We start from the raw sequence: 14,578 nt of genomic DNA, 5'->3' as shown, positions 1-14,578 counted from the left end.
ATTTGGGTATGGCATTGTTAGCCCGGCCTTCCCCAGGAAGTCCGGATTCACAACACTCTGCTATCTGTAAGGAAAGAGGTAGGTTCTGAACTTTCCTCAGGCAGAACACCAGACATAAAATGCTGAACAGCCACCAGCTCCATTCTCTCGAATTCTCGCTTTGATGTAAGGTAAGAGGCGGGGGGCGGGGGCCGCCAAATAGAGCGGGCGGTTTATATTTCTCTCACCAGGGCAAATTAATAAAAACAAAACCTAATTTTCCCTTCTCTCACCCATTTTTATTCCTCCTCAATATTTTTCCTCTTTCTAAGATTCCTTTTTTGTTTGAGAAGCTTAATATTTGGCTGCCTTCTGAAGAAATGGGTATCGTGACAGATGAAAGACTTGTATTCATCGTCTAATTCAGAATAAGGGGAAAAATCGACTGCTGTGCATTTAAGATTCTAACAACCTTGCAATTTTGTATAGTCGTTTCCCCCACCCGTTCTTTTGAAGAAATCTGCTTTTATTCTGCTAATAACTAACCACAGTTGCAGCAGCATGGATCCGATTAGCAGTTCTTATGACACAAAGGGGAGAAGGAAAAAAAGCCGTGAACAGGGTTGCCAATTTGTCCACCTGGGCCCCCAGGAGAAAGATTAGCTGAGGCGCCTGCCTGCTCCCTTTCTTCCACTTGATCGCTGCTCTGTGCTGCCGGATAGAGACAGGCCTTTTGAAAGTCAAGGCACTTTCCTTTAATCAAAGTTTCACTCGCCTCCACCCTCTCTTGTCACAAATTTCTCATTCTGGGTTCCAGTGCTTCGTGACAATTCTGCCTGTAAACACGGTGGTTGGCTATGAAAAGTGCCACACGCGGATGCTCACTCCCTTGGAGTCATTTTGCACCTAAAAGAGAATATAGCATGTGAGCGCTTGCTGTGCCCTGCAGGTACCAGGGACCGTGTTTTCCAGACCAAAAAGGTGGCACACGTGGTCAATCAATGGGCATCTTTATGCTGCTTCTGGATGTGAGAAGAGGAAGGGAAAAATACAGAGTTTGGGAATTAAACACTGGAATTTGAGGGAAATAACACAGACTGTATAAAGTTGAGACTAACAGATAAAACACTGGTACTATAGGTGGCATGGTTTCTAGAGATTCTCCATTTAGATATAGCATTAAATGTCGATTTATGTACTAAAATAATATGCTTTTTCTTACAGAGTTTAAAATTTCATAGCATTTGTGATTACACTAAGTAATGACAGCTTGTTTTCATGACAAAACTTAAGATTTTTAAACCCTTGGCATAAAACTCATACTTTTAAAAGTAAGGAACAAGACAGCTAAAAGCATTTACTATTCTGAAAAACTTAAAAAACAAACAGAAAACCCAAGGCTCCTGAGTGAAATCTCCAGGATCTAAGGGGGACAAATCAACACTTCACAATGTATATTTAAAGGAAACCAGCACCTGCTTACCTTGCTTAGACATCACAGTTCACAGCATGATACCCAAATACATTTGGGTATTTAAATAAGTGCTTTTTCAAGAAAGAAAGAGTTGCACAATGAAACCCGGATTAATCAATAACCAGACTCCTTTTTAACAGTGCTGGGCTTGTGAGGTTGCTGCGGGAGAGCAGACCTCTCCAGCACGAGGCTAGAACTGAGGGGCCCAGGCGGGTGGCAGTGGGCACCCTCAGGGACCTGCAACTCAGGAGTAAACTCTGCCAGAGGCAGTGCCAGCCCGGGCACGGCTAAGCTCTCCATGCTGAGTGCCAGGGGACAAGGAGGGCTGTGCAGGCCACAGAGCCTCTGTCTGTGGCAATGTGGAGAGGAAGGTTCTCGAGCACGACCTCAAGTATTCTTCATTACTTCTTTCAGATTGGACTAAATATTCAGCAAGCACACTTGTGAAAGGTATCTGTCACAGTGGAGTCGCTTTCAGGAGGGAGGGGAAAAGAATGATCCTGTGGAGGGTGAAATGCAAAGGCAGAGAGACGGCTCCAAGCCCACAGGAGAAAGGTTATATAAGTCACCAATTTCAGAACTCTCTTCTCTTGAATTCCCATTTTTCTAAGAGAACTGTGAGTTCTTTAAGTTGACCCACGTTTACAGAACGGCGCTACTTGCCAGGCACTGTTCTTGGCACTGGGGACAAAAAGAAGAAAGAGGCTCTCAGCCCACCAGGGGCTCAGGCAGCTGGGGCAGCCCTGAGGGAGAAGCTGAACTCGGGGCTGCAGGGGGCAGCAAGGACTTTGTGAAGGGAAAGATCCTTTAATGGGGTCTTGAAGGATAAGTAGGAGTTTGCTGGGCTGCATAAAAAGTGGGATGAATGTTCCAGGCAGAAAGGATAAATAACATTATTCTTTAATGCAGCTCTAGGAGCAAAGATCTGACACAAAGTCACGGTCAGTGGTATAGAAACGGAATTCTGAACTAGTTCCTCCACCTGCTTCTAAGAAAAGGCAATGAGGTCACATGAAAAACAAATAAGCAGCAAAAATGTATATCCACTGAGGTTCAGTTCTCTTAAAACGTGATACTTTTTTTTGCCTTTTTTCAAGTAGAATTAAAATAACATGATTCTTGGATTTTATGTGAAATGAACTTAACATAACAATTGTGGAAATAAAGGAGTCTACTGCTAACTGAATTGGACTTGAGAATACAACAGTATTTTTGCGTAAGAATTTTTTCTGTGACATAACTTTCAACTGAACCAAATCTAGTTCTAGAAAGGTCAGGAAAAAAAACTCAGCACTATGCCACCCTTAAAACATGAGCTATTGATCCCTCAACTTTCCTGTGAGAAATGTATGTGCTCCTAACTGGGAATACAGGCCTCCTTCTCAGCCATGCCCATGGAGCACTGGGGAAGTGCTAAGCTGTCTTAGACACAGATGCTCTCTTCCATATTCTAGAAACATTTCTTCTTCCATTTCTTTTTCACAGTCTCTATGTTTTTGGGTACCCCAGGGTTTCCTCAGAATTCTTCTTTCAGTGATTCTCAGCCTTGGCTGTGCATAGTAACCACCCAGAGAGCTTTAAGAAAGTACTGATGGAATACCCTGCGTCAGACTGATTAGGTAAGCGTCTCCGGGGCTGGGCCAGCATCGGTCCTTTCCCAGGTATGCTGTGTGGTGAGTGCTGCGGACCGCTGACCTTCACTCACTCCCTAGGCCAGTACTTCCCAGACCAGCAGCTTCAGTAGAACTAGAAATTATTGGAAATGCAAACTGTCAGGCTCCACCCCACAACTACTGAATCATAAGCCCTTCAAGTGATGCTGAGGCAGGCTGGTGCCCAGGGGACCTCATCCTGAACCCTAATGCCTCACAAACTCATTTTCCCACCAAAATACTGCCTGAGTCCAGATCTTATCCAATCGCCTATTCAGAACCTCCCTTAGGATGCCCAGTAGGAATCTCAAACTCCAAATGTTTAAAACCAAACTCTTGGTTCCCCTTCAAACACCTGTACCTCTGTCTTCTGTACAGAACCATCATTTACCCATTCCTTCGGCCAAACTCCTTCTGCCGCTACTCCCGCTATGTGCACATCCAAGCAGCGATCAACCCTCCGCGTGCCTACTGCAGGAGCCTCTGGTGTCTCTGCTCTCACCTTCCCCTACAGTATACTGTCCACTTAGCAGCCACAGTGAGCCTCCTGAAACCTAAACAGGATTATGCTATTCCCTGCCTTCCCAACCTTCCAGAGGGTTCACATCACACTTAAACTCCTAAATCAGTCAGGTGCGGTGGCTCATGCCTGTAATCCCAGCACTTTGGGAGGCCAAAGTGGGCAGATCACCTGAGGTCAGGAGTTCAAGACCAGCCTGGCCAACATGGCGAAACCCCGTCTCTACTAAAAATATAAAAATTAGCTGAGCGTGGTGGCACGTGCCTATAGTCCCAGCTACTTGGGAGGCTGAGGTAGGAGAATTGCTTGAACCTGGGAGGCAGAGGTTGCAATGAGTGGAGATTGTGCCACTGCACTCCAGCCTAGAAGACAGAGCGAGACTCCTTCTCAGAAAGAAATAATAAAAAAACCTCCTAAATCATCATCATAACCTACAAAGTCGTTAGCTCCTCTCTCATCTAACTGCCCATGCATTATGCTCCATTGCCCGTGACCACTATGCTCTGGCTGCACTGACTTCCTGGTGTTCGCCGCCCAGCACACTAAGCACAGTACTAACTCAGGGCCTTTGAGTTTGCTCCTTTCTCTGCCTGGATAGTCTTCCCTAGATGCTCACATGGCTTGCCCCTGCCCTTCCTTCACTTCTCTTGTTCAAGTATCAACTTCTGAGAGAGACACCTTCTCTAATTAGCCACTGCTATCTAAAGAAGTAACCTGATTTTTTTCCCCGACTACCTGACAATAAAGTATGTAGTTATTTATGTATCTACTGTCTTTCCCACTAGACTTTTTCTTTTTTTCTTTTTTTTAAGACGGAGTCTCGCTCTGTTTGTCGCCCAGGCTGGAGGGCAGTGGCGTGATGTTGGCTCACTGCGAGCTCCGCCTCCTGGGTTCACGCCATTCTCCTGCCTCAGCCACCCCAGTAGCTGGGACTGCAGGCACACACAACCACACCCAGCTACTTTTTTTTTTTTTTTTTTGTATTTTTAGTAGAGACAGGGTTTCACTGTGTTAGCCAGGATGGATGGTCCTGACCTCATGATCCGCCCGCCTCAGCCTCCCAAAGTGCTGGGATTACAGGCATGAGCCGCCACGCCCGGCCAAGACTTTAAGTTTCACGAGGACAGGACCCTTTGCAGTTTATGTTCAGTGCCTTTACCCCACTTACTACGCCTGCAGCATAATATACACTCAGTGCTTTGCTAAATTAATGACAGAATAGAATAATAAAATAAGGAAGGAAAATGAACAATTAGGCTAGTTGGCTTTCCACAGGGTATCACCTGGTGTATCCAACACCCAAAGTGCAACATGCTACTTTTCTAAAACCAACAAATGAAGTAATATATTTGGCATGCTCAGCGAGGTCACGCTCTTGGCATTCAGCTTTATGCATTTAATGCAGTTTACAAGTACAAACTCCTATGTCACTTTCTGTTTGGAAGGGAGAATATCAACATTAACAATTCCTGGTTATATCATTTATAAACATGCAGATGTGGATTATGAAAGATTAATGCATTCTAGGATTGGTGAAGGCATTCCGTTTGTCTCATGCCGAAACCAATTCTACTATTCATTAGTCAACGACAACCCACATCACCCTGTTATGGAAGAGAAATCAAAGGTGCAAGTGTGTGAATTGAGAATAAGGGATGAAACTGATTAGTAAGAGTCTTAACAGCTATAATCAATCAACACATCATAATAATCCTGGCCTCAGGGTTATCAGAAGACTGAGAAATAAACTTAACACTCTCTATAAAATGGTTTTGTTCCTTACACAATTGTTACTTATTCTCTTTTAGGAAACATGGTGATATACCAGAAGTTTGCGAAATCAACTTTAGGAGCATCTTGACTCATTTTACCACCATTTTCCAAAATGCACTCAAGTGATTTCTGAAATGCTTTACTGCTAGGCTAAAATTAGTTCATAAAAGCTTTTGTACCCCTCCATTCTGAATCTTCATTCTCAGTGAAGGGAGAAGGCAGCAGGTCAATGCCAACAGCATTTCCACAGAGGCAGCACACGCAGAGTCCAGACGCAGTGACACGCAGCTGAGCACAGGTTCAGAGCAGGGACGGCCTACTCGGCTCAAGAGTGAAAACAAACAGAGAACGAGGTGTCTGAAGTGCTTCTCCAGCAAACAATGCAAAAAAGTAATGGAGAAGTGGGAGTGGAAACACACGAAAACACATGAGTCACTGCTGAGACTGCAGAGCAAGAAAAAGGCACATAATATTGCCTTGGTGACACAGGCTTTCTTGTATTTTCATACACACAAGAATAGAGAAAGGGAATGGAAACTGACAGGATATTTTAAACTGAGTTATCCAACTTTTTTTTTAATTAAGAGAGGGAGCAAAACTAAGTGGGAATTTGTATTTTGATAAATGTCTAATGTTTTCTTATTTCTGAACGTGGGAGAAAGAGGAGGGGGAAAAGGCTTCATTTGAGGTTTGTTGGAATGAAAGATTGAGAAGATCTGTGCTTTTGAAGAAAACAATACTCATTCCCCATCTATCAGAATACCTGACTTGGGGTCTGGAGTGACCTCTGAAGGAGAAGAGTAGCTCAGAACACTGGGGCAGTTCTTCAAACGCAAGGCCTTGGCCGCCAGACAGCAATGGGGCATGCCCTCTAGAAACAGCGCTGAGAATATTCATGACCCATGGACTTGCTGAGTTTCCATAACCAGGATCTTGGCCTGAATTTTAAAGCTGTTATCTTAAAGTGGGAGGTTCAGTATCACACTACCAATAACTAAGCCATACAGCGATGCAACCCCATCTCTCAAAGAGACAAAATATACAATTTGCTTTCTTAACTATTGCTAAGCAGCATTTGGAAGGAATGGAAGTAGTTTTGTGTAACACCCAAATATTTTACTTTGTCAGGGAAAAAATACTGGCTTAAGTTCTCTTTGGTTTGTAGAACCGCTGAATTGGTTTTCTGTGCTGCCACAGATTAAAAACATGGATATATCAATGGCATTTTGTGTTAATTTTTTTTTTTCTCCTTGGCCTGCCAATAAGCAGCATGCACCTTCCTTGCAACAAGCTGTTGCAGGATTTCCACCTCCAGTGAAACCAAAAAGGAACATTTGATAGATATTTAAAAATAAGATTATTAGGTAAGGTGATTACGCAGACTTTCAGATAAAAAATTTCTGTCAGTACACAAAATGCCATTTTAGAGGGTCTACTGCTAATGTTATCATGAAAGGACACTGGCTAAGAATTATTTACATATAGAAGTAAACTCATGCTTTTTTACCCTGAGTTTCATTAAGGCCAAATTAAAAAGTAGAAAGTTTATTTACTTAGGATGGGCTTGAGCCCTAAGAGATCTAGAACTCCAGGAGAAATGGGTTAAATGAAAGAGAGACACTGGTTTGCATCCTCCATTGTTCATCTGATAGGTATTAATCTTGACAAATTAGACCAGGAGCCATCATTTCCTCTCACTGGAATCCTTCCTGTTCACTCTGGCCTATGACTAACTCCTAACTGAGATTCATTTTTCTCTTTCCCATTATAGCATCCTTCCAGATTCTGCTTGTTTGAATGTCAAATTAAGCAAGAAAATTAGTTTTTTGACCAGAATATCTTCTTGTTTGGATCTGCAGCTATATCGGCTGGTAGAGAAATCTACTTAGCTCTCGCTTGCTGAAGGGTAGGACTGGGTGAGCACTCACACAGAAGAGCTCTAAATATACCCCAGTGCTGCCAAACAGTTCTTTTCCATATTTAATCCAATACGTGCCACCCTTTCTAGAACTCATGCTTTTTGTGTCTGAGATTTTCCTGAGGGGCACAGATTCATCATGGCTGGTTGGTACGCTGGATGCATCTCTCGCCCTCTAGGAATGGCCACGAGAAAGCTGCAGAGAATCAGGTTCCACTAAAAAGGAACTGGTGCTTGGTGGTGTAGGAGGATGAGCTCTGACCAAGCAATTTCTTCAGGCTCATCACATCTGTGATCCTTTTCAAAGGACAGAGACTGAAGTTATTCGCTGGGTATGAGTTGACATTAGCAGAAGGGTGCGGGGCACCACATGCTGTGCACTGTGGAGGGGCTCCTGGAGGTGGCTACCCTAGGTGGGAGGCACATGTGCAGAGGTGATCACTGGAGTGGGGTGAAGCGCAGCTGGCTGGAGAGGGAGAAGGGGAGGGGAGGTATCAGTAGAAAAAGATGGGAGCAGTGAAGGCAGCTCCTAGAAGGTGAGTGAGATTCCTCGGGCCTCCTGGCTTCACAGTCTCAGCTCTGAAGCCGCCCTGACCCATCCCTCACACCCACCCAACCAGCGGGTAGTTTGTCGAGAGGCCAGGCGGCAGGTGAGTGGCTGGCTCCAAACAACGAGGCACGGAATGTAAAAAGACAAGGGGTTCCACTTTCATATTTGATGCAACTCTATTTTGTTTCTGTCTGTGATAGCTAGGATGATGTTGCCTTTGATTAGTCTTACCTAGTACGAGGCAAGAAGAACAACAGTCATGAAAACAAATAGCTCCTTATTATCTGCTAGCGTGAAGACCTAATTTTGTATTTTTGACCCTAATCTATTATGATCAGTGGCCTTCTGCTGCCAGATCAAAGTGAGTTAACTCTACTTACACTGGACTTGGTACAAATACCAAATGCCTAATGCCAAAAAAAGAATGGGGAAAAGTCTATTCAGGAATTTTCAGTTACTATTCTTAGATCTTCATTAAAAAAACAGATGAGCTTAGTTGTATAAACAAAAGTGCCAGCCAGGCTATGAACAGTTAACACCTGCCTGTCCATTCCTCACCCCATGGTAAGCTCCCTCTTCTCAATATTTAAACGCTGCCGCTGCTCACAGGACATGGAGGAAAAGCTGACAAAAGCCTCTGGCCAATAAAATAAAAAATTGTAAAGTTTGGCTTATTTACATTTTTGCTTTGTTAGTAAACCAGAATGGCTGGCTCTGGAGGCAAGACAAGTGAAATTAACATCTGCAGAATCTTCTGGCAACAGCGGTGCATTCAGAGGCTGTGCTGAGTCAGCTTCCACCATGCATTAGGGGCAATCAGGCCCAGCCTAAGACCCATGACCTGTTCAATACACATCCAAAACCTGGCAGCCCTCCTTACGCCAAAGTGAAAAACGCTAGGATGTAACCCAAGAAGCAGCGTAAGTGCAACGTGATGGGATCATTTACTAGAATATCAGCATTACGTCTAATATCGTACATTTCAGAATTAACTGTACCTGACATTACATCTGCTTAATTTAAATGTATAGTATATGAATACACACTGCCAATTACGAAGATGGAGCTATTTCATTTCTGTCTCTAAATATAAATACATCAGTAAGAAGAGGAGAGAGAATGTAAAAAATAAGAAAATTTGTAATGGCACTGGAGGGAGAGTATAGTGTTTGTGTTTCTGTTCTCAAACGCTTGTTTAGAGTCAACAAGCAGGCCTGAATTCTTACCTTCTAACTATAGACAGCTGCAATGCTGGAGCCCAGGAATGTGCAAACAAAGGGAGAGAATTCATGTGGCTACTTAACATAAAAAATCTCCATCCTGCTTCTCCAAAGAATGCAGGAGGAAAAGCCCCGCTGAGTTAGGGATGTGGTGGGGCAGTGTTGTACCAGTGTATCACAGTAGTGGTTCCCATGACACTCACAATGTTTGTGAGGCAGCAAGACAGGAGGGCAAATCTGCAGTGAGTGGAGGAAGAGATTAACAGGCAAGAAACAGAATCAGCCACTTGGGATGCTTTACTGGGCTTCGTTTATCTACCTCTGTGATACTTCTCATTAGCTGTCAATTACATTTACCAGGGTAGAGATGGAGAAAATGATTGTTCTTTTCAACAAATCCTAGGAAAGCAACATCAGGAAGAATCCCCTGCAACATTTGGCTTTACTTCATCCCAGCTATCAGCTACATAACAGCTGCACATTTTACAGTGACTTGTTGGAGAGACAATGATTGAAAGAGCCAGTCTGTGAGATATGGAAAGGAGGTGGTGAGATATAGTAGGAGGCAACAGGAGAGAAGAGAGCCAAACATAAGAGGGTGCTGGGAATAAGAGGAAGGGACAGGAAGAAAACAAAAGACTACATATAGAAAAATAAAGGGAAATTCCTAACAGATAGCTTGACGGTTTGAGTATCATGCCTGGGAAAACATGTCATCTCTACATGGCATGCATGCTTCACTGGCAGACTCAGAACCAAAAAAAGGTGGACTGCATATGAGCTTGGGATCTGATGTACAGATCCACACCATTTAAATATAAGGAGTAGAGATGGAAAAAGGAGGAGGGAGATGGGCCTCATTATTCTCTAAAGGAAGGTGTATTTGCATTTAGGTAAAAGTAAATATAAAACAAAAAGCAAAGACAAACTTTATGATCATCTCCAAAATGTGGTTTTATTACCTATGACCAAGTTCACACAAATATATAACATAATGCAAGTTGGATAACTCGATATATTTAATACTTCTCAGAGAATAAGGATATGAATCTTAGGGAAATGATTTAAAAAAATTAAAAAGGACAGCGTGCCTAGGTGGAGGGAAATGGAAACAGAAGACAATCTTTTTTCTCCCCAACAAAAACCTGTCATGAGCGTTGAGTAAATTCCATTAAAATAGCTGCATATAAAATGTTTGATGAAGTTATCGAAAACTGACATTTGAGTGCCCCTAGGCTTAGCTGTGGGAACAGAGAGAAGAGAAATGGGTATTACCTGGACTGAACCCATGGACTACTCCCCCAAGGTCTAGGACAAGGTTACTGAGGGTAACCTGGCTCCTCTGTATGAATGAGAAAATGGTGCCCCTTCCCACAAGAGGGCAGGTAGATGTGAACTCCCATTCACCACTGAGACCCTGTACAATGAGCAACCTGTTGAAGTGTGTACAGCAGCCCTGGCGGGGACCACTGGGCGGGAAGTGCTGCTCAGTTAGCTGATGTGGCCTCCGCACAGGCAGAAAGAGGGAAAATAATCCAGGATTTTATACTGCATCTCATGTTAACTTGTCTGTGTGGCAGGAGGCAGTCTAGCATAAATCAGTTTGCCTATGATTTGACTGAAGCAGGGGGTAAGTGTCCAGCTAAAATTTTCATGTGCAGAGACAACAGTAGAAATTCTGTTAATCTCTGGGGTACAGTTACTTCTACCTCTTGTTTTCTGGTCTTCCTCTTAACCTTTTCAGGCTCAACACCCAAGAAGAGGAACGTGGACCTTTTTTTTTTTTGCCCAGAAGAAAACTGAGTTCAACTTTGTGAAAATATATTTTGCTTTCATAGCTGGCCCTAGCAGTCCTACTGAACTACCTCAGCAAGCATACCAAGTCATCACTGGGAACAACATACATGTCTTCTGAATTGCACAAAAACAACACTGGATTAAGAACCAGAAGACCTGCTGCCTAAATCAACTGTACAGCTCTGGACAGTAATTGTCACAGACAGTCTCAGTTTGAGTAATATCCATAATAGTGAAGATAACATCGCAAGAACCAACAAGCACCGAGTGCTCAGCCTGTACCTGTCTCATGTGCAGTGACACATTTAATCTTTGCATTTCCCCTGTGAGGAAATCTTTACAGATGCAGAAGCTGAGGCACAGAAAGGCTTAGAAGCTTCTTCAAGTTGTGTGGCTAGTATCAGATCATTATGAAAGTCCATCCAGTACAAACGTTTGTACTTCCACTTGGAAGACAGGTGAACAAATGCCAAAACTGCTTATCAGATTTTCTAAGAGGTTACTCCATGGAGAATACACTAAGAAATGTTCTCTTTGTCATATTTATATAATCTGATCCCATGTAGCTTCACATTTAGTAGACAGTTAAGAATTACTTGAAGAATATCCCACCAAAAAAAAGGTGGAGCTTTTGCTGCCTAATTTCTTCCCGATACTAAATGTCATTGAATAGATTTACCAAGCACCATATGGATGTCGGCTACAGAGGAGGTGATTTGTAATAGTACAGTGAAGCAACATGGTGGTTAGGGTTTCTGACACAAGTTTAAAAAACAAACTATATACTTTAAATGCATATCCAAGGAAGTGGAAAGCTTTCTAGGAGTTAGGGAGAAATGGTAGTGAGGTCCTTGTGCTCTCTGCCCGCACACATCTGCAGTCACTGTGAAGAATGGGCGTCCTTTGTGATGGTGTATAACCCACTCACCAGCTTTTACTCTGTGCAAACCAACTAAACCACAGACTCTGATGCCAGCTGAATTTGCTGAGCTACCTCCTCTGTAAAATACTATATAATGTAACACCTGACACGCAGGATCACATGCCCAAAGCAAGGTTTTCTGTTGGGTTTTATGTTCTGTATTGCATCAAAATCCAACAATGAAAGTACAAGTTTAGAAATCCCCATTTGAAATGAGAGACGTGGAAAATCTTCAGATGGCTAACTACTCATGTCAGGAATTTAAGATTTAAAACCACTGTATCTTTATACCTCAAGAAAGTTTTCATTTAGGTTTTTAGAAAAAGTCCTTTTGACTCAATTTAGAATGAAAGAGTGAGCTCTTTGAGTAATGCAATATTTTACATATAACTTTCCAACATTTAGGTAGGTGACATCTCACAAACCATGTCAACACCAAAACTGTGTTAAAATTCTAGACTATAGCGTATTCATAGCATTAAAAAGTGAAAAGCAGCAGATAAGTCCAGGTTATTACAAACACTGTGAGGACAAACAAACATTTTTGAAAGAAAGATAACATCGAAATGCTTTAATCAAAATGTACTGAGTGTATACCTATATCAAATTACAGATGAATCTTAGAAACACAACGTTTAGTTAAAAAAAGCAAATTTTAGCATACACTATGAGTGGGGTGACCATATTATCTGATTTGCCCAAGACCTTCTGGTTTACGGCGCTGTCCTACTGTAATTGTTAATAGTAGCCCTTTGCATGCCCAAAAGTGTCTCAACTTGGATGATAAATTATAGTCATTCCAAATATAACATATTTCTGTAAAGCTAAAAACTTAATAAAATATATGTATCTATGAATGTTTGTAATAAAATTCTTAGAAAAAAACCCAAAACCCAAAACCAAAAGAACAATATTTTAAAAGATTCAAAGGATATTTGAAGTGAGGGAGAGGTATAGAGCTTGAGATAAGGAAGAAATATACAGGTAGACACAATGGCATTATGATACTCTAATTCTTAAACCAGATGGTGAATTCATGAATGTTTATTTGATAGATAATGTTTCAAATTGGCGTGCTATATATGTTATTTTATTTAGAGATATATATGTGTAATATTCTAAACATTCCACAATACACTTTTTTTTTTTAATATAAAAGAGGTGAAATGTTAAAAAGCACAAACTAACGCCCACGATTTTGGAAGGATAGAACACATTATCTGGTTTGGTGATAAAGGAAAGCTAGTTGCGTGATAGATTTGAATGGATGAAGTTTGATATAAGAAAGCTGGATGAGGATGAAGTAACTGACAAATAAATAACCAAATAAATAAATAGCCTTGAGAACATAATAAAGGGAGCAGAAGATAGAGGTGATGCAAGACAAGTGAAATAACATGGAGTTAACCAGAACATGGCCTCCTTGTGTCAAAGAGAAGGCACGAGTTTGTATCAGTAAGAATGCCTCGACCATGCTCAAGAAACAACCATTGCCTGGATGTGATCAGACACTGGTAAGTATAGATTGTGGAAATGTTTTAGAAAGTAAATGCTGTGGCAAGTATTAAATAGAACCACAAAAATATAAGGCCGATCCTCACCAACAATCTCACTTTGGTGGCACTCATCAACAGAAGATCTGATGTAACAGAATCATTACAAAACATATGCTAAGAGGATAAATAATATCCTGTTTCTGGCATAAGTTAAAGTAAATATGCAAATTGAAAATAACAACGTAATTGGTCATTTTATTAAAGGGGTAGTTATAATCACCTGTTGAATTTCTTCAGGAACTGGGACTCTCGTATGCCTTGGTGAGAATTCGGTTATACTCTTAATACGTGGCCACTAGGTTTTTAAATAGTAAAGTAATGAAATGTGAGTTGCTGTTGATGAACATGAGATCTCTCTTTATCACAAAGTAAAACAATAATTACTAGGAAAGTAAATACCTGGGATACTTGCAGGAGAGATTGGGCCAGATCGAGACTGGTTGCTTCCTACAGGAGAGCCAACAGGAGAGGGAGATGGGCCCCCCGGGATGCTGGAGAGATGAGGCGACGCATGTGGGGAGAAAGGCGACTGCGCCGGGTTGCTCTGATCCCCTTGGCTGCTCGTGGACCCGGATGCACTGACTGCTGAGCTCAAAGTTGCTTCCGTTCCCGTGGGGAGGTCATCAATGGAGCCAGACAGATCCTAAGAAAGGAAAAGATGTATTTATAGAGTGACATGTTTGGATGAATATCTCATCAAAAGATGACTTGATAATGATAATGATGTCCCCTTCAGAGATGAAAGTTTTCTGGGTAACAACCCAAAATTCAAAGCATGGCCACTTTTTATTAGATTTTAATGAGGTCGTTTGTAAGTTGAACCAATAAGATCTTGTCTCTCTCCTAAAAAATGAGTACAGTTGTACTTCTCTTTGATAAAACCATCCTCATACAGGTTGCCCTTCAGCTGTCAGCACCGAGTCCATTAGACCTGTTCAAAGTGCCACACAAGACACACAGCACTCTGCCTGGTGACTTACCATAGGAATGGAATGCCTGGTTCTTAAATGATTACATCATAAAGTAAAAAACTACAGGCTTTGAGTCTTTTTTTTTCAGAACTTGACATTGGTGGACTATGTGAATTTCAAACTAGGATATGCTAATGTAATAGCAGTCACAATTTTAACCAAACTTTGTGATGAGAAATACATACACAGACACAGACACAGACACACACACACACACACACACACACACACACACACACACACACA

At 42.0% G+C, this 14,578-nt stretch overlaps 1 protein-coding gene across 2 annotated transcripts in view; it reads right to left on the bottom strand.

Annotated features, from left to right (window-relative positions):
• Window positions 1-519: 519 nt before the first annotated feature.
• LOC108527170 (AT-rich interactive domain-containing protein 1B-like) overlaps window positions 520-14,578 on the bottom strand; it is a 279,894-nt gene continuing 265,835 nt past the window's right edge. Inside the window, exons 5-6 of one of the 2 annotated variants that reach the window (XM_017868328.1) lie at window positions 13,761-14,004; window positions 520-885 (exon numbers count right to left, since the gene is read on the bottom strand). In XM_017868328.1, coding sequence (XP_017723817.1) covers window positions 875-885; window positions 13,761-14,004 — 255 coding nt within the window. In that variant the 3' untranslated portion in view covers window positions 520-874. The remainder of the gene's footprint in view (window positions 886-13,760; window positions 14,005-14,578) is intronic. The other variant, XM_017868329.1, reaches the window with a different exon arrangement.

The sequence above is a fragment of the Rhinopithecus bieti genome, unplaced genomic scaffold, assembly GCF_001698545.2.
Source record: "Rhinopithecus bieti isolate Rb0 unplaced genomic scaffold, ASM169854v2 scaffold_4673, whole genome shotgun sequence".
Lineage (NCBI taxonomy): Eukaryota > Metazoa > Chordata > Mammalia > Primates > Cercopithecidae > Rhinopithecus > Rhinopithecus bieti.
This window is presented reverse-complemented; position numbering and strand designations above follow the sequence as displayed.